The sequence below is a fragment of the Ischnura elegans genome, chromosome 6 (assembly GCF_921293095.1).
Source record: "Ischnura elegans chromosome 6, ioIscEleg1.1, whole genome shotgun sequence".
Classification (NCBI taxonomy): domain Eukaryota; kingdom Metazoa; phylum Arthropoda; class Insecta; order Odonata; family Coenagrionidae; genus Ischnura; species Ischnura elegans.
The window spans coordinates 105,670,012-105,687,866 of record NC_060251.1 but is presented as its reverse complement, the minus strand read 5'-3'; the positions used below and the strand labels follow the sequence as shown (position 1 = coordinate 105,687,866).

At 36.5% G+C, this 17,855-nt stretch overlaps 2 protein-coding genes across 2 annotated transcripts in view; one reads left to right on the top strand and one right to left on the bottom strand.

The window, feature by feature from the left end:
• Positions 1-3,286, top strand: part of LOC124161307 (gamma-tubulin complex component 3) — a 37,976-nt gene extending 34,690 nt beyond the window's left edge. The window contains exon 16 of the mRNA XM_046537616.1: positions 1,114-3,286. Within this exon, the coding sequence (XP_046393572.1) occupies positions 1,114-1,302 (189 nt within the window). The 3' untranslated portion in view covers positions 1,303-3,286. The remainder of the gene's footprint in view (positions 1-1,113) is intronic.
• LOC124161308 (succinate--CoA ligase [ADP-forming] subunit beta, mitochondrial) lies at positions 3,166-16,947 on the bottom strand. Its single transcript, XM_046537617.1, has 9 exons — positions 16,788-16,947; positions 16,079-16,347; positions 15,841-16,003; positions 15,551-15,653; positions 13,367-13,528; positions 10,841-10,984; positions 9,183-9,343; positions 4,378-4,497; positions 3,166-4,282 (listed from the first exon to the last, which is right to left on the bottom strand). Exons 1-9 carry the CDS (start codon positions 16,851-16,853, stop codon positions 4,118-4,120), a joined length of 1,353 nt encoding a protein of 450 aa, XP_046393573.1. The 5' UTR covers positions 16,854-16,947; the 3' UTR covers positions 3,166-4,117.
• Between the last annotated feature and the right edge of the window lie 908 nt (positions 16,948-17,855).

Below are 17,855 nucleotides of genomic sequence, written 5' to 3'. Positions count from 1 at the left end.
TTTTTTATGACCTTTTAACGATCATTTGGATCTCATTCTTGGACAATTCTCGCGGTTCATACATTAATGGCCTTTCCATCTGATCCTTCCTTTTACCCATCCCCTTTTCTTGTGTTCCATTCTTTCGCTACCCATATCCAATCGGTGAGATATCCAAGTCAAGCAAGATCATATCAAATCCAAATAACTATCGGGGCCGTACATAAACAAAGAAGTCGCCTATACAAGCCAGATGAAATGAATGTGTCGTTTTCGTAGTCTGCCACCAGGTGACTCTGAGTTCAAATTGTATGATTGTCTGAACGAAATTAGAGCAGGCATTCAGAAATTCATACATTCTTACATTTTTCGTGGTTACACGGTGCATTTTCGCGTTCATTCTGAGATTCAGACATTATCACATTTTCTTGTACATTCTCATGTACCGTGTAACCAGGCCTTTATGGGGTAGGAATTCAGGTCTCAATGTTATCAACTTTAAAATATTTTGAATTATCATAAAGTTAAGGGCATGGCAATTTTCTTGCAGTAGTAATATTTAAAATTATTGCCATTAAATTTTGTTCAAAGAGGAAAGGAAAGAGGAAAATGTTATATACCTTATCATTTCACTGACGTTGCATTAGAAAATGTAAAAGGTGTTACAGTAAAAATATTGAACGTATGTAGCCTCCCTATATATAATGTCCATATATGGCGTGGCATTAAGATTCAGGTTATGGTGTGATAGGTTTACTTTCCGACATGATATAAAAGATAAGGTTGGACAACATTTTTTGTAATAAAACAGTGCAGTGATATATTATTGATCCCTGATTAATAGAAGCCCTGAACTTTTATGAATAGCAAACATGCATAGTTCAGCGAAACACTTTTTATTGGCATAACTGTAATTTAAGCTGTGTGGAAATGCTTCTTATAGTTTGTAATCATTGTTTTTCTACTGGATAGCAATTGTGGATATTAAACTTGCTGAACTGTAGGTACTAAGTATTCCTATTCCCAAAATTTCAGTTACTATTATGTACATATTTTGTTCAGTGGGCTCGAGATGACTTATTTGTGAATTTTATAAATTTGGTCACTTTTAATTTCAATTTTTTATATTTCTAGGACGTGGTGAAGAGGTTCTTGCTGAGTTTGGCATCTCAACCGGATGTCAGTTTGCAGCTCTTAAGCTCACGCTTAGATTTTAATGAACATTATAAGAAGAGGGACTCGAGATTAATAGCCACTTTAACTTATCAGCATCGTCGTATGACTGCTTGTTTTGGCGTTGCTTCTGCGTCACCTCGTAAGTGACAAAAAGATGTACAGCATAATGAGCTGACTTTAAATGTAATTGGTACTGAACACTATGGTGTGATTGATGATGGAAGCTTTGCAAGGTTCGGGAGGAGAAAGAAAAAAGAAGGTATGTGATGCTGTCTTGTTGCCTGAGAGTTGCACTATCTACTCATATAATGATTGGAGATGCACTGACTGTTTACAACAACAAAGTTTTCTCTAAGATTACTTCGAAGTGCTGCATAGTCTGCCTCTCCTGCTTGAATCATTGTCACTACCAGCTTTTAATGGTTCATATTGATCTTCCATGGGGCTTCCTGATATATGTACATCATGAAAAATTATGATTATTCCTGTCATTTGGAATTATTAGACTGATACCTTGAATGTGTACTACTAAGGAGGGAATATTGCCCCATCAGTCTAATCTGACTTAATAGTAGCTTAAACGTACAAAGCCAACGACAGCTTCTCTGAAGGCAACTGAGCTTGTGTGTGGAGTGAGCCTTACAAATGCACATTTATATTGTGAAAGCACAGATGCATACCTTTAAAATAGACGGATGAGTATTAATTTTGAATCTCACGTTATTCTGATAAGTTTATTTAATCTCACTCTTTATCTACCTAGGATTTTCCTTCAGTCTTCCATTTTAATGTATCCACGTATTACTACCATGTAAGTTGTTCTACTGTGGATATGTAGTTGTTGTTGATGGCACATGTGAGGAAATTTTGATTTAGTAACTTTTCATAGCTCAGACTTGTTCTTGATGACTTTAGTTTTAACCGATGCATCTACCAAAAGGTAGACTTTTTGCTGGAAGATTGTCAGCTTCCGAGGATTTGATAATAATTTATTTGTTAGGTCTGACATGATCAAAATTAGATAATGGCCTGATTTTTTAATCAATTCAAATTTCTAAATATATTGGTGTACAATAGTGCTTTGAAATGTTGCATATTCCTTTCTCAGAGCACAATTAGTACAGTAACAACCTGATACGCTGTTGTTCTGATTATTTATGGTGATATATTTCAATTAAAACATGATTATTTTTGCCCTGTATTATGAGAAGCGTAACAAATCAAGTATGAAAGACAATCAAAATGTTTATCAGTGAGCTAGCATTTGATCTCTATTATTCACAAAATGAGAATGAATAATTAAGACATTGCATATATCTTACTCAGATTTCAGAATGAATGGTGCTTTATTGTTGTAATGATTGTTGAAACAGTTGATGTCATTTGATTTTTGTGTAAATGTTGTGAAAGTGTTGTAAATTATTGAATTTTCTTGCAGGTGTATTTTGATTTCAAAAATGTTTAAAGTATTAAATTTTCTTCAACTATATTTTTGTTACACCACGGAAACACTTGTACTAAATTTTAGTGTCATCGTACTTACTGAATTTTGGGACAATTTTCATTTTTTGATATGTTAATCAAAGTGAAATCATTAAAAGAGTGGAAGAACTCATGTGTGAAGGAAGCACTCGATGTTGCTAGTTGTTTATAAATTATTATGTATCATTAAATTTAAAAATATTTTCAAATGCTATGTAGACATTTATCTTAAATTATGTTTTTTACATAAGTTGATAACCACATTTTCAGTAACAATAAATACAATCATAATAACAAACATTGTTTTTCAAATAGTCTTTATAAGTAGCCAACACCTTCAACAGTAACGTGTAAGAATGGGAATGGTGTGCATACAACTCATGAAGTAACAAACTAGGAACCGCATGATAGCTAACTTAAAGCTAATCATGAATCAGTTGACATCTGAGAAAAATACCACCCTCAGCAGATTACAGGATTATTCGTGTTGCCCATAATATGTATAAACATAGAATCATTCTCCAGGGATTCTGGCATCATTCAATATCAATATTTATTAAAGCTTTCCTGAACAGTTTGTAATGATCAATAATTTACATTTCTGAAATCATACATACTCTTGAATTTTATTATAAGGAGAGTTATAATGCCTGGCGAAAAAAATCCGATTACCAAGGAACCTCTGCAACCTTAGCAGTGAACAACATTATGCATAACTACCTCTAATTAAATAACATACAAATAAAGCAACTTTACTATATGTACAAGAAGGAATGCACAATTATCTACTTATTGTACAATGCCAACAAAAGATGAGAGGAAAATGTCTGATTTTGGTAAGAAAGGAAATCTAATGTGCTCTTGGAGACCATACACGACTAGAGTTAAACTGTGCATTCATTTAAAACTAGTAATACAATTAAAAAAAATAGAGGATGGAATTTTTTAGCAGGAGAAACACATGATGCATTAGTTAATGGGATGACATTAATGTGATTTGCATAGGGATCACAAAACAACTACAACCATACTACTGCTTTGTTCAATTGATGACAGTCATTCTTACATCCCAGTTTGTTTGAAGGATATCAGCAAGTCAGAGAGAAGTCTTTTTTTCAAACATCTTGATCTTACTCACAGACTTAAATAATTATTCCAGGAAAAGAATTTTGGACGGAGCAAACACCTTGGCACAGATGAAAATTCAATGACAAAATCATGCACCATTCATGGCAGCTAGATCTTCTCTTACCTAGGAATACCATTAACCCCATAGGGGCAAGAAACTTCCAAAAACTATATTCTTAGTACGTAAGGCATACTGCAATTCTTATAAATAGGTAGCTCCTGACCATAGCTCTTTTCCGTTCTGGTCACAATGTCAACTTAGTAACACTTGCTCATGGCTTCTCATACTATCTTGATCCCATCTACTTGATCCTTTTTCTTGTTTTTTTCTCCCTGTTCTTCTTTCACACATTTAAATGGGTATTTCAAAGTTGACATCTAACCTAGCAGATTTTGCCAAGCTGACTATACTGGATAACTTAACTGCCAGTCGAGCAGCCTCATCCAAGTTATCACACGGCAAGATCTTCAATCCTGAGGCAGCAATTAGTACTTTGGCATCATCGACATTAGTTCCCTGGAGTGAATGAAACAAAAGATACAATTCACAGTTTTTTAACTTTAACAGTTAATAATGCTTCTCATTATCGACAGCTAATATATAGTGCATACCTGTAACCGGCAGACAATTGGAACACGGAGCTCGAGTTCTTTTGCTGCAGCAATAATTCCCTCTGCAATCACATCACATCTCATAATGCCACCAAAGATGTTTACCATCAGGGCATTTACCTAATGAGGAAAACTTGTATTAGTGAGGAACTTCTGATCTCATGGAACAACTAGCACAAAATCTTTTTATTATGTATTAAAACTACAATAGAACCACGATATAACGAACATGAATACATATAGTGAAATTTCACCAATACTATCAGTTTTCTGTAATCTCAGCAAAATTTAATTCAAAAGTATAAGGCATCTTCACTATCATGAAATTTCACGATTACGAACAAAGTTATCCCTAACTCAGTTTTCCAATCCATGGTATAATTTTACGGAGAAGAGTGAAAAGAAGAGAGCACTTAGGGGAAATGACTCTTGAGGAGGAATGCAAACCTAAACTAGTTGGAGGCATGCCACTGAAACAACAATTGATCCAAGCCATGATGCGCATCTGCTTGAATCTGTAGCGTGGATGTATCAAAGTTAACTGCATAGAATGCATACTTATTTTATCTTTATTTTGATGTTCATAAGGATTGAAACTCAATTTTCAGTCGACTGGTGCCATAGGTAGCATAGGCATGGTATATTCCGCCATGCCCACTAAATTTTAACTTTGGTTGCTGCCGCCAACCAACACTCTAATAGCACACCTAATCATAACTGCTCCAAATAAGTTTCCAGACAACAATAAATGATTGCCCTAGGCGTGAGCTCAGTATCTTCTTCACTCCTTGGGCTATTTACAAGTTACGCAAAATATCTTGACGTTGGAAAGGCTTGAGGCTGCAAAATGGAGTCCGGTAATGTATCAGATTAGCAAAAAGAGCTCACAGAAGCCATGTATGCCACGTTTAGGCAGTCAAACAAATTCACCACAAAATTAAATTATGATTATGGATTTCCTATGGTAATTTACGATTTTGCCTTTGAGGGAAAGAAAATTACAAATTCACTCAGAAGGTTTTCTACTCCAATCTGGTTGGTTATGATCCGGAATTGTAGTTACAGCTTCCCCTACCAGTGAAAATTTTCCAGTATTCACCACCCCACTTCCACAACAGAGTTATTTTGCTCTAGTAGACTTTCCAGGAACTCATTTCTACTGGCTTAAGTCATCACCGATAAAGCCGAGATGAGATAATGCTCAGTGACCTTAGAACTGCACCTAGCACACCTAATCATAGTACGTACATAGTTGCCTCCTGAGCAAGTTATAAGCAGCACAACTACGAGCCATGAAGACTGAAAAGTTTACTTTCAACTTAAGTTTCTCATGCTTCTCAGTGATAAGACATTTTCCGGTGAACTGCTTTTCCAGATCCATGATCATGTCCATTGTGCAGCCACTGAGTGATTCTTGGAAACCAGCGCTTAAGATTGTGAAACTCTCAGCATTACTCAGTACAATGAGAATTAATTTTTTGTTGAACACTTTACCTACAGAATTATAGAAAATTTGGTGAAAAAATTTAGCTTCCCAACAATGAATTCATCATTTTCTGGGTCATGTGAATTTTGTTATATTGAGGCTCTACTGCATTCAGGAAAAAGTCAGAGATAAAATAAAAGAATATTCTGGGCCATATTCTGTTACACTAAACTCTAAAGCTTACTGCCTTATAAAAGCTAACTACCAAAAATATGGAAATATATTCTCTTTCTTATACTCCCTGGAAAAACCAAAAACATTCATTATTAGAAGGCTATTGAGCTCCTAAAGTTACAATCTGTATTGCTGAACCTGTTACACTAAATACTCTGGCTCTCAAACGGTGATAAAGTTTTACAATGCAAAGATGCAGTAGGCATGGCCATTGAAGTTCACTGGGTGCAATGATGTTAACTTAAGCTTGTTGAGTATCAATAGAGCAAAGCAAAAACATTATTACACATTGGCTAACAAAAGAAATAGTCACTTGGGTCAACCTCACGGTCATAGGCAGATTTAGAGGGGGGGAGCAAGTGCCCCCCCCAGACGCTTAAAAAATAGACAAGATTTTTGATACGGTTATCATCACCATAGTTTTGTTTTGCGTGTTGCAGAGCCTCAATCATTTAACTTAATATTAATAACTCTCATATCAAAATAAAGAGAATATTTCCTTCAGTAATTTTTGTGTTTTGTTTTTCATCTCAAATATCATTCTCACCCCCCCCCCCCCCCCCCCCCCCCAGAAAAAAATCCTGGATCTGCCCCTGCTCACGGTTGGAAATCATTTCCCACTGAATTTCAAATTACATTCCACATTTGATGATTCATGCCTGTAATAATTAATCCTGATTGATTGGAAGCAAATTTCAAAGAATATTTTCTACTGAACTCAAATCAAAAGCTGCAGTAAATGAAGAGAAACCTAAGTATATGAGAACATTAGGATGAGATGCTTCGGTTCTTAGCTCCAATCATTCCTGAAATTGAACTAAAATCTAATTACCAAAATGATGTGGATGAGTTGGTTTAATTCTTTGGTTCCACTGATTCTCTAAGTCTTGAAGCAATTTCAAAACCTAAGCCAAAAAGAATCAATACTTCATGCTCCAAAAAATTTTCTTGAGCACAATTTTAATTGCATACTTTAAATGGTGTTTTTAGTAGAACTAATCACTTATGAGATAAATTATTCATTATTTTTGGCAGGTTTTCTGATACCATCACGACAGCCATTATTTTCTTTGAAAAATGAAACAATAAAATGAAACACTAGATTAAGAACCAGAATGGAGATGGGATGGACAACTTGTGTCAGGAACTGAACCAGAACTGACTCAAAAACTGTAATTTGTGCGAGTATTTGTTAAATTATTTATTGAGGCCATCTCACTCATTTATGGTGCCTCTTAAAAGGGTCAAGGGGGAGGCAGGGTTGTAACCCAGGAAACCTCCCTGCAGCTACGCTGCTGCGTCCTATCACCCTTTTTTGGCACAGGTCTCCCATTAAGCAAAGCAAAATTAAACAGAAAGACCACCGATCTCTAGCTACAATAAGAATATTCAGAAGACATTTGATATTGACAATTATTGGAATAGGGTGGTTTCCTATTATTTTTTTATTGCCTAAATCGAAAGATTATTACTCCTGGAGTACGTATTTCACGCTTTTAGATTTTTAAATGATGATATCTATTTTTCGCGATTAAATGAAAAGTGAAAAATTTCAAGCGCGCAAAAACGCGACGCGTAAGTAGGAAAGTCCGTGCGACGCATTTCTGGTTCCCCCTCCCGCCTTGTCAGGTGACCTTGATCGAGGCTCTGAGCGCTGATAGGACGCAGGATGCTAGCGGGTAGCTGAGTGCCTTGCTGGCTGGTAGCGCTTGGCTTAAAAAAGGTTTATTAATACCTTATCAAACAAAGAAAACTTTCCGACCTTAGCCAGTTTTAATAGGTGATTATTAAGACATGTTTCCCTGAGCTCTGTGCCTCATGCATGCATTGGTAACCTCAGACGATGTATAACTCCTATCCTCTCGTGTAGAAACTAGGTCCCTGTGACGTCACGTGGAGTGGAATCGCATGGGCGCCAATCTGGCCTTTTTCAAATGAGGATAAAATTTTACCCTTGCCATTCGTCTAAACCGGTATTTCAAAAACCAAATAATTTGTGTATTATGAATGCACTAATGGTGGGTAACGAATCACAATCAATGCCTTTCGTTTTCTTTGATGAAGGAAACTACCCTATTAAAATTGACAAGTCACCACTATTACAAATTACAAAGCTCAGTTCATACAGGCTTGGAGATCATCTGAGCCTTTAGAAAGGCTGGGGTATGGAGATAGAGCAGAGAGTATGGTTGATACTTGGACTGAAATCATTTTCAGGGAAAAAGCCAGAAGAATACAAAACTCAGAAAACACCGAGTTTGTGACGTAGTGAGACTTACTCGTCTTCCCTTGTTTATATTAATGACACAAATTTGAGGCCCCTAAATAAAAATAATGGCAATGAGTGGAGTGAAAGGTGTGCTTGGAGGACGAGACTTGGAGAAGAGGGATGTCAGTCTTCTGGATGGAAAGATACGGGGAAGGGAACAGCTTTCAGGAGTTTTTCTTAGAAATAGAATTGAACAGGTCATTAAAGGGTTTTTTGAACTGCCCACAAATTTAGGTATAATTTCTGGTTGGAGAACAGTATGATAACAAGTATTTAACTTACAGGAGTGACATGTGGACATCATGAAATCAGTGGTGTTATTGAGTCTGCTAGTGAACACTTCATTCCATAAGTCACCTCGAAAAATCAGTGAGCAGGACTATACTCATCAAGTGTCGATACAGTAAGCAAGAAACTTAAATAATTGTGTCACTTACAGTACTTTTTCATTATAATGGGTTATGAAATGTTAGGTTATATTTATTTAGGTTTATGAAACGCATGCATAATGTGATGCATCACACAGTGGCATTTCATAAACATAATATTTAAAAATGGCTCTTTAAACTTTTTCTAACATAACTTTTGTACATAATTAACACGTTCAGCACTGCGTCAGTCATAATGACCGAAACATGTACTTCACATCCACGCCGATTCAGTCATTATGACCGAAGAAAGAGCCTTTCTCTCGGCCGCTCATTGCACACAGTCGGTCACAGGCTACTTCGGCGTCACATATATCGGATCCAAGTATTAAAACAAATGAAAATAGAATAACACATCGGCGCGATGGGCGAATTTGTCTATAAGTCCGCAGCAGGGAACATGTTAACTAAGTTCATTAAGTTTTTTTAACACACAAATTCCACTGACCTTAGGATCTGCTGTTATAATTTTAAATGCTTCCTTAACCTGCTGGGCAGTTGCACCACCACCGACATCTAAGAAGTTTGCTGGCATACCTCCATGGAGCCTGATAATATCCATAGTGGCCATGGCCAATCCAGCACCATTCACCATGCATCCTATATCACCTGCAGTGACAAGGTAAAATCACGATACACAAGGTGCTTCAAGGGATCGATAAAACAATTTTGGCGGAACATCAGCGTAGAAATACAATTTATTTATGCTAGCTATCATCAAGAAAATTCTGAATCATTTCATTAAATTTCACCACTAGCATGATATAAAGTAATGTGGGGAAGGTTTCTAAAGAGCTTGGGAGAAGTCTTTTCAATTGCTTGTGTTCTTACTACGTCTATGTAGTTCTATGCAATACATGCACTATCTGTACTTTACAATGACCTGGCAAAACCATTTAAACCTATTCGTTGACATATGGATGGCCTTCTAAAATACAAGACATGCAAAATACGATTGTTTTAGAGATGTTGAGGTCTAATACATTTTTGCCCCATGCTGTGATATGAGGATTAATTTTTTATCAATATCTTATGACAAAACCTTACTAAATGATGATATCATGAACTATTATGAAATGTAATTTGTGTGAAGTATCTATAATAATGCTTTTTGTTAGGCTAACTTTGCTAGGAAAATCATTCCTTTACTTGCAAATCTTATCGTCCTTAAAGAATATTCACATTAACTGCCTTAAGAAAAAATTCCTTGGACTGTGAATCAAACCACATACCTTTGGCTTTCCTGGCCATTATGCAGACCACGAGGCTATCTCAGTTCTTTAATTACCATTGCAATTTTACCGAGTTGCTGGTTGGATTTGAAGTCCAGGGTAATTTTTTCTCATGACAATCTATCAATGCCGCAGAAGCGGTGTATCTCACCACTGCTTCTGCGGCAGGCTTGAAATAAACCACATGTAGAATATGTTCACCTTGAAATGGTGAATTTGATAAGTGTGCTCCAATGGCCCTTCAAGCTAAATCGGCTGGTGTAATGTAAGTTTACATACACCATTCATTCTTTGGTTGACAGGAAAAGAATAACACCCATTTTTAGGAAGGGTCTTTTTTTTTTTAGTCTAACTGTACCAAAGCAAAAGACATTTAGAACCAAGCATTCACAATATGTCAGAGTGTAACAATGTATGGCAAAGGGTGACAAAATAGTGCATATATCCAAGAGAAGCAAAGAATGGTGTTTAAAATATTGCCAAGGTCATTAAATACTCCATGGATTAACTTATCAAAAAGTCCTATTGTCATTGGAAATTGAAGCTTAGAGGTTGGAGATTAAACTAAGGGGGACAAACTTTACAAATCATACCCCATGTTGCCATTAGGTTTTATGACCACCTTCAATACGAAAAGTGTGCAAAAACGTTATTCACTATTTATTTAGACTAAGGTACGCAAGAGCTCTTAAATGTCTTGATCAACGCCAAGAGGCAAGAAACGTTTGAAATGGACAATAAAATTTGATCCTGTTATCACACAATCACCTTTGTGATCATTTTTCTACAAATGGGTGTCACACATTGTTTTTATGTGATAATAACCAGCTAGCCGTATGGCATAAGGGGGACAGAAATCAGTAACAATAATTACCATCAAGAGCAATGTAATTTAGGTTGTACTTGGCTGCTTCCACCTCTTTTTCATCCTCCTGCGTCCAATCTCGCTTGGAAAATATTTCCTTTTGCCTGAACTCAGCATTATCATCAAAACGCAATTTTGCATCAAGGCAGAAAACTGTAATGAAAAAAAACATAAATTATCAGTATCACAGGGAAAGGATACACATCATAAAAAGTCTCACATGGCTACTACCTTTCTCATGGTAAAATTTGAACACAGTAGGTACATAAATTAGTAAATTTGGATTCATTCATCAAAGAATTGAGGCTATTAAATAATCTTTGTTACCATTTGAAGGCAATGCTGAAAATCAAAATAAACACATGATTTTTTTAGATCACAGACCCAAGAATGTGACAGCACCATAGAGAACCCTAGCTGAGAGGAACATAGAATATAACCAGAACATGTGTGCCTGCTTTTGATATTTCGAAAAAAAATTTGATGACAGAGCGGATTGAGTAAAGGTAATCGGTATCCTTAAGACCATACATAGATGCACAGGGTTAGTATGCATCTTCAAAACCTGGAAATGACAGTAAAATTTTGTAATTGCCCTAAAATTATTTTGTATGTCTTTTGTTTGTTTTATATGTATCTTTGAATTGTGGGTAAAGAAAATAAATCTTCACTTCCTGCGTGTCTTTCATGAGTACGAGTTGATTCTTAACGTGGGCGATAAATGTCCCTTAGCAACTTATTAATCTTAACAAGCTATGGCCTAAAGACCGTAATACTATGGCCTGCCTAGGAGGTCATCATAACACGGGCCATACGAAATAACATTGCTTGCCTAAGGAGTTATAAAAGAAACTTACCAAGTGTCATTGATTACATAGCGATTGTTTCAAGAAATATATGAATATTGTGGGGGAGCACATATGGATTCAACGGGCATTGGCTAGATACATATGAGAAAGACGTCGATTTCATGTGGAAAAAGGTAGGATATGGGATACGTGTAATCCGTTCGCATACGATGATGATATTTTCATTAAGTATTTCCGTGCTTCAAAAGAAGTTGTTACTTACTTTGTAAGTAGATATAGTGGATGAACTAAAAGTTTGCTTGTAGTTAAAAAGTTTGAAATACTTATTAAATGGATGCTCTGTTGGAGTGAACATAGGAACGGGCTTTTGTTTGCTTTCTGTGCTACATTTGCTATCAGATTTCTTACTTGTTTTGAAAAGCTGTTGGTAACTTGAAATATCCGCTACAAAAAGTTTTGAATTTTAAGATTCTTGTTTCATTACAGATCACGAGGGAAGATATCAAAGAAATATAGGGCAAGACTTTTTTTTGGCAGTATGGCAATCTTCAGTGAGTCGATGCGTAAAGGACAAATGCTGTCCACAAATCAAGGAAGGAATGATAGTCTCATATTAATGTTATAATTTTATACAACCTAAAGATAAGCCTCTGATACTAAAATTAAATAAACTTAAAGTTTCAATTTCATCTTTAGATTTCATGCGTTGGCTGGATTTCTTAGGCTTTTGGGGGCAAATGATTGCAGCCAGGAGACAATAGTTACACCATTGGAAAGAGGGGAAGGGGGTTAGAACTACAAGAGGATGTCATGTTCTTACTCTATCCATTACTGTACAATTCACGAATATTATAATACTCTACCGTACAAATCGTGTACCTACAAATTTCTTCTGCGTGTTCTCGTCCGTGATTTGCATTCTTCACTTGTTTCAAAGCTCCCCAGCGTCTGCCGCCAGATCGGTATTTAACATGTTCCAAGAAAATCCCAATATATCCTTTATTAAGAGTCCATTTTGGTTAAGGACCATAGAATGATTTTTTTATCCACGTTGGAACAAACTTCCTTCTCAAAAAATGACTAGTGTTTAAAGAAAGTGAACCAAACTTATAGTACCAATTATAATTCTCATACTCGCCTACGGAAAGGGCATTAAGACTTTTGGCTGGGCCATACATTATGGCCCCTCGAGAGTGGAATCGGAATAGGCCGTAATTTCGGGTCAGGCCATACGAAACTTACGGCCGGCCATACGTATGGCCTCGTTCAGTAGAATAGCCCTGCAGGTTTACATTACTTAGAACTACATCAAGACTAATCTCCTAAACTGAAATGATTTCATTTACATAGCCATGGCATCATGCTTGTTCCATATGAATTTACTTCTTTTGAAGGGATAATAGCAATGACTCTCTAAAAAATGAAAATGTACAACCTTGGTAACTTTTCACAGGAAAATTTATTCATACGACGCGTTTCGACGCTGAGGCGCCATTATCAAATACCAAGTAAGCAGTTACCAAGGTTGTAAATTTTCATTTCAACATGGATTTTCACAAAGTTAAAGCCGAATCAATTGAATTCATCAGAAACGCTAGTATAGCGGTTACCAAGGTTGTATATTTTCATTTCAACACGGATTTTCACAAAGTTAAAGCCGAATCAATTGAATTCATGACTCTCTAACTTCATACAGATTAAAATCCACTTTCTAATAAATACTCACATTTTCCATCAGTATCTTCTGCAAATGGATTGACTTCAATAAGTAAAGCATCCTTTTTAATAAGTAAATTATATAAATTGAGAAGAATATCAGCCACTTCATCCTGTCGATCTTCAAGGCCAATTGCTTTTGCTATTTTCACTGCTTTCTCTTTAGAAATTCCTAAGGAAATAAAGTATAAAAATATTAATTAGTAAGAATGCCAATCTTCTATTTATGGAGCTTACTCAAATTTCTAAAAATAAGGATATCAAAAAAGGTACGTAGGGAAGATAAATGGTTTTTCTTAATCTCCAGGATAGAGAGACATGCATGATTGCCCAAGAAAAAACAAACTGCAATAAATATATTATTCAACATATATAACTTTTATTTAACTAAGCTTTATCATAGATATCAGACCCACACATGTACTGTATAAATGTCTAATTTAAAATTATTGAAATGAAAGCTGAAAAAAGACATCAATTACCAGCAGAGATGAAAACTGATACGATACATCAAAGGCATAGGAGGATCTAGGGGGGGCACGGGACCCCCCAGACCCTTAAAAATTATGCAAGATTTTTTATCCGGTCCCTTTATCATTGCATTCGTTTTGTATTATGAGGTATCCCTGTGCCCCCCCAGAACAAAATCCTGGATACGGTTTTGCTTGCGCCCCCCCAGATAGAAATCCTGGATCTGCCCCCTGATCAAAGGCAGGGGTAAGTCTAGTAGGCAGATCTATATTTTCGTTGATAACCTTGTGATACCACATTTTTCTGTGGTTTGCTCAAAATATTATCACTTTATCTTGTAAATGTAAGTTATTTCACTTCCTCTTCCGTTTACCTTTAAATTAAGGAGTTCAGCATCTGCACTCCTTACCACAGATTCTATCCCAAGGAACCCACCTCCAAAGTGATCATTTCGAGTGCTTCTAAACTATCACACCTTTCTGCAAACAATAAATCTTTTACTCTATTTGCTTTAATGCTGAAACCTATTTTACCCTGCTTCCTTACAGCCCATACAGCTTCCTCACAACAAAGCACACACTGGCAACATCAAAATCAGGAGAGATGAGACCACCGGATGGCAGTGGATGGAAGAAGATATGGCAGCAGTCGAATTCCAAAGACAGGATGGGGAAAAATACCTGCCATGAGAAAAAATTCCCCAGGACCGGGAATTGAACCACGGACCTTTGGCTTTCTGGGCCACTGAGCAGACCGTTACGCTATCCAGGTTCCTGATCTCCAATGGCAATTTGAAATATTAAACAAGATGGGGATTTGTGACTTTTCTTTGGCTCACACCATCCCAACACCATTTTTTTGGTCTAAGAGAAAAATCAACATGAAGTTCTCATCATCAAACCATTTGAGGAGAACTCCATCCCATACCTCTCCTAAACCCATTCCACTTTCCTCTAACCACCCCCTCCACATCCTGAGGACACAGAGGCGACAATACTCGTACCTCATCTGCAGACCTAAGGAATATGCCAAGAAGTCATATGTCCATTCCTCCCTTTCCCCTTATCCTAATCCTAGTGATCTCCTTCAAATACCATTGGTATCAATGGACAGAATAAAAGAGCCTGGAAATGATGTGAAAGCATCGAAAGACATCATGCAGAGAAGAACTTTCAAGATCTCTTTCATTTAATTTTTATGACTTTCCACAAATAGATATTTCCTGTAACTCTTAAAAAAAGTTCCAATATCAAAACCTATGCTTCAATGTACACACTGATTAGGGTCTAGGGTTTCAAACCTCCCTCTCAAAGGTTTAAATTTTACATGAACCCTCCCCTCCCAGATAAAACCCAAAATTCATCACCTGCCCCTTAACTGAAAAAAATTTCTGGCTAGAGCCACATTTGTAACTGACAGGTCTTGAACAGACTTTACAGACCTTCTAAAAACTCAATTTTCAGGTGACTTCCTTCCATAGGAATTAAAAGAATGAGATAGCAAAAAATACCTTTGGAGTACAATTAAAGCATAATGGCAAATCTTAGTGAGTGTTATTGATACCTTCACATAAATTAAGAGGGGTACAAACCAATTCAAATATTTGACCACAAAAATAAGAGAGAGTAAGATAATTATTAAGCAGTAAATGTGATGCATACCATTTCAATAAAAGCAAAACAAAGCATTCTGCAGCATACATGAAAACTTTTATAGAACATACCTTCGATAATATCAATAGGCTCCGTAACAATAGCTTCTGGATTTTCAGCGGCCACTTCCTCAATGTTCACACCACCTTGTGCGGAGGCAATAACAGCTGGTCCCTGAAATTTACCAAAGAGATTCATTCTGAGCAAAATTAAGAATTCTACAGTAGACTAAAGTAATTTATTATAAGATTTAAATTTTTTTGGAAACCCTTGAATTCCACTAAAACATTGCATAGGGCACAGAAAATTCTACTAGTAATACTATGCACACATGGATTCTTATGAAATTCAATGAATTTACCTGGAAAGCTCTTTCCAACATGATTGCCATGTAATACTCCTTTCGGGTGAACTTCCTCTCAGTTACCATTACAGAATTACAAATTCTACCTTTCTCTCCTGTTTGCTTGGTCACCAAATATTGACCAATCATTTTTCCTGCAATCTCCTCCGCTTCATCAGGACTAGAGAAGCGAGTACAAGAGTTTTAGCATTCAGACAATCGAAATTCTAGAGTTTATAAATGCGGTGGTACTCACGTAGTAACCATTCGAACTCCTCCCTTGAAGCCATTTTTGAAGGATCCCTTCCCTCGACCACCTGCTAATACTTGTGCTTTAAGGACTATATCCTTGACATTCAGCTTGGAAGCAATTTCTTTGGCCTCAGCTTTGGTTGTGGCTACCCCAAACTTAGGCACGGGTATCCCACCTTCTTTCAGAATCGTGTAACTCATATGTTCGTGTACATTCAGTTGCCGTTTTTGTTGTTCGTTGTTCACGGATTTTTGATGAGCAGCAGAAAGCAACTATAGAAGAAAAAAGACTCATTTATTAACTGGAAACATTATTTGTCTTAAATACACCCAATGAGAAAATAGATTTCCATTTACGGGAAATAAATGTAAAGGTTCGAACAGACCAAATTACAAAATATCCCGCCAGTCAAAATAAAGACTATTTTTAAACCACCAATTCTCAAATTACTCTCAGCAAAAAAAGGCAGTAGGAAAAATTGCATATCACATTTAATAATGATCTTATATTTAAAAATTTTCAGCGATAGTAAATGATTTGAAACCTGTACAGTAAAAAACCCTACATTCTAAAACTGTGTAACTTTCTTCTTAAGGACACATAATGCGAACAATATTTCACCGTTTTCGCCGCTGTGAAGAGGTATACCTCACTGAAGTGAAAGTCATAGCTAAATTGCATCTAATGCGAAACAAAATTACTGCGTAAATACCTTGGGCCCATTTCTTCGGGCTAGATTTTCGGCAAAGGTCACTCCTCGGTACAACATCGTTGCCATCTTTATTACCAACGGAACAACTGAAGTCGGATTCACACTTGATAATTCTTAGCAGTTTTACGATTTTCGGTATCGTACCACAATGAAAGAAGGTAGATTGAACACAGCGCTGTATTTTCCTCTGCTTCCTTTAGATGATTGTTGAAACTTAAAGAAGATTGAGAAAGATAACGTGACCATTGACCGAGCACTCATTCGAAGGAAAAGGAAGTGGTCTCTCCATAGGTTTTCAAGAGAAGCACCATATTTAATTTCTGCTGGAGGTCATTGGCAGCTGTGTTACAAGAAAACTTAAATTATGCTCATTCTGAAGGAAATTTGTAAAGAACAAGCCGATAGGTTAGTCTTTTTCTTTGCTAAAGTAATTGTTTATCAGTTTGATGGTCGCTAAACTTAATCGTTCAACGGGTTAACGTTTTATAAAATTATTAGCATTTTCGTTTTTCATGTTAATGTTTGTATCTAATCTCATCTGTGTGGAAGCACCGATTGATGGTATGGAACATGTGGGGTGTAATTTCTATAGTTCTAAAGGTATCCGATTTTATTAATAATTAATAATAGCTGCAGACTGGAGTGGTGTATCAAAGTAAGTAAGCGTGAAACATTTCCTGGATTAGTGCAGGGACTTAACTCTTATTTTATGGGAATAGAATTCGAGTCCAGTCCAAGGGTTTAGTGTGGTCCTTAACCTCAACTGGGGTTTGACATCGTTCGAAAGGTTAGTTTCGTGGGAAGATATGAACTTGAGTTTACCGTCAGAAAATCACTTTTTAATTACCTTTCCATGTAGCTATTGCATAAGAAATGATACCGTCTGCAGCTTCAACCCTGGGGATATTATAATGTTATTCGTGTGGTGTCATCAAGGGGCGGGTTCAGCATCAAATTCAAGGGGTCATGACCTAAGTCCGGGTAGAATGGAATACCCAATGCCCCCGACTTGTGTTATTACGATATTAAAGCTCAAAACCCCTCCTCGGAAACATGAGTGACTGATGA

What these genes read in the sequence shown, in the direction of transcription:
- LOC124161308 (XM_046537617.1), bottom strand. Translation starts at nt 16,853, where the DNA reads ATGGCAACGATGTTGTACCGAGGAGTGACCTTTGCCGAAAATCTAGCC. An exon ending in TGTTGGAAAGAGCTTTCCAG is followed by an intron (nt 15,654 to 15,840) that starts GTAAATTCATTG and finishes GGTAAATTTCAG; the next exon opens with GGACCAGCTGTTATTGCCTC. An exon ending in AAATTACATTGCTCTTGATG is followed by an intron (nt 9,344 to 10,840) that starts GTAATTATTGTT and finishes TTGTCACTGCAG; the next exon opens with GTGATATAGGATGCATGGTG.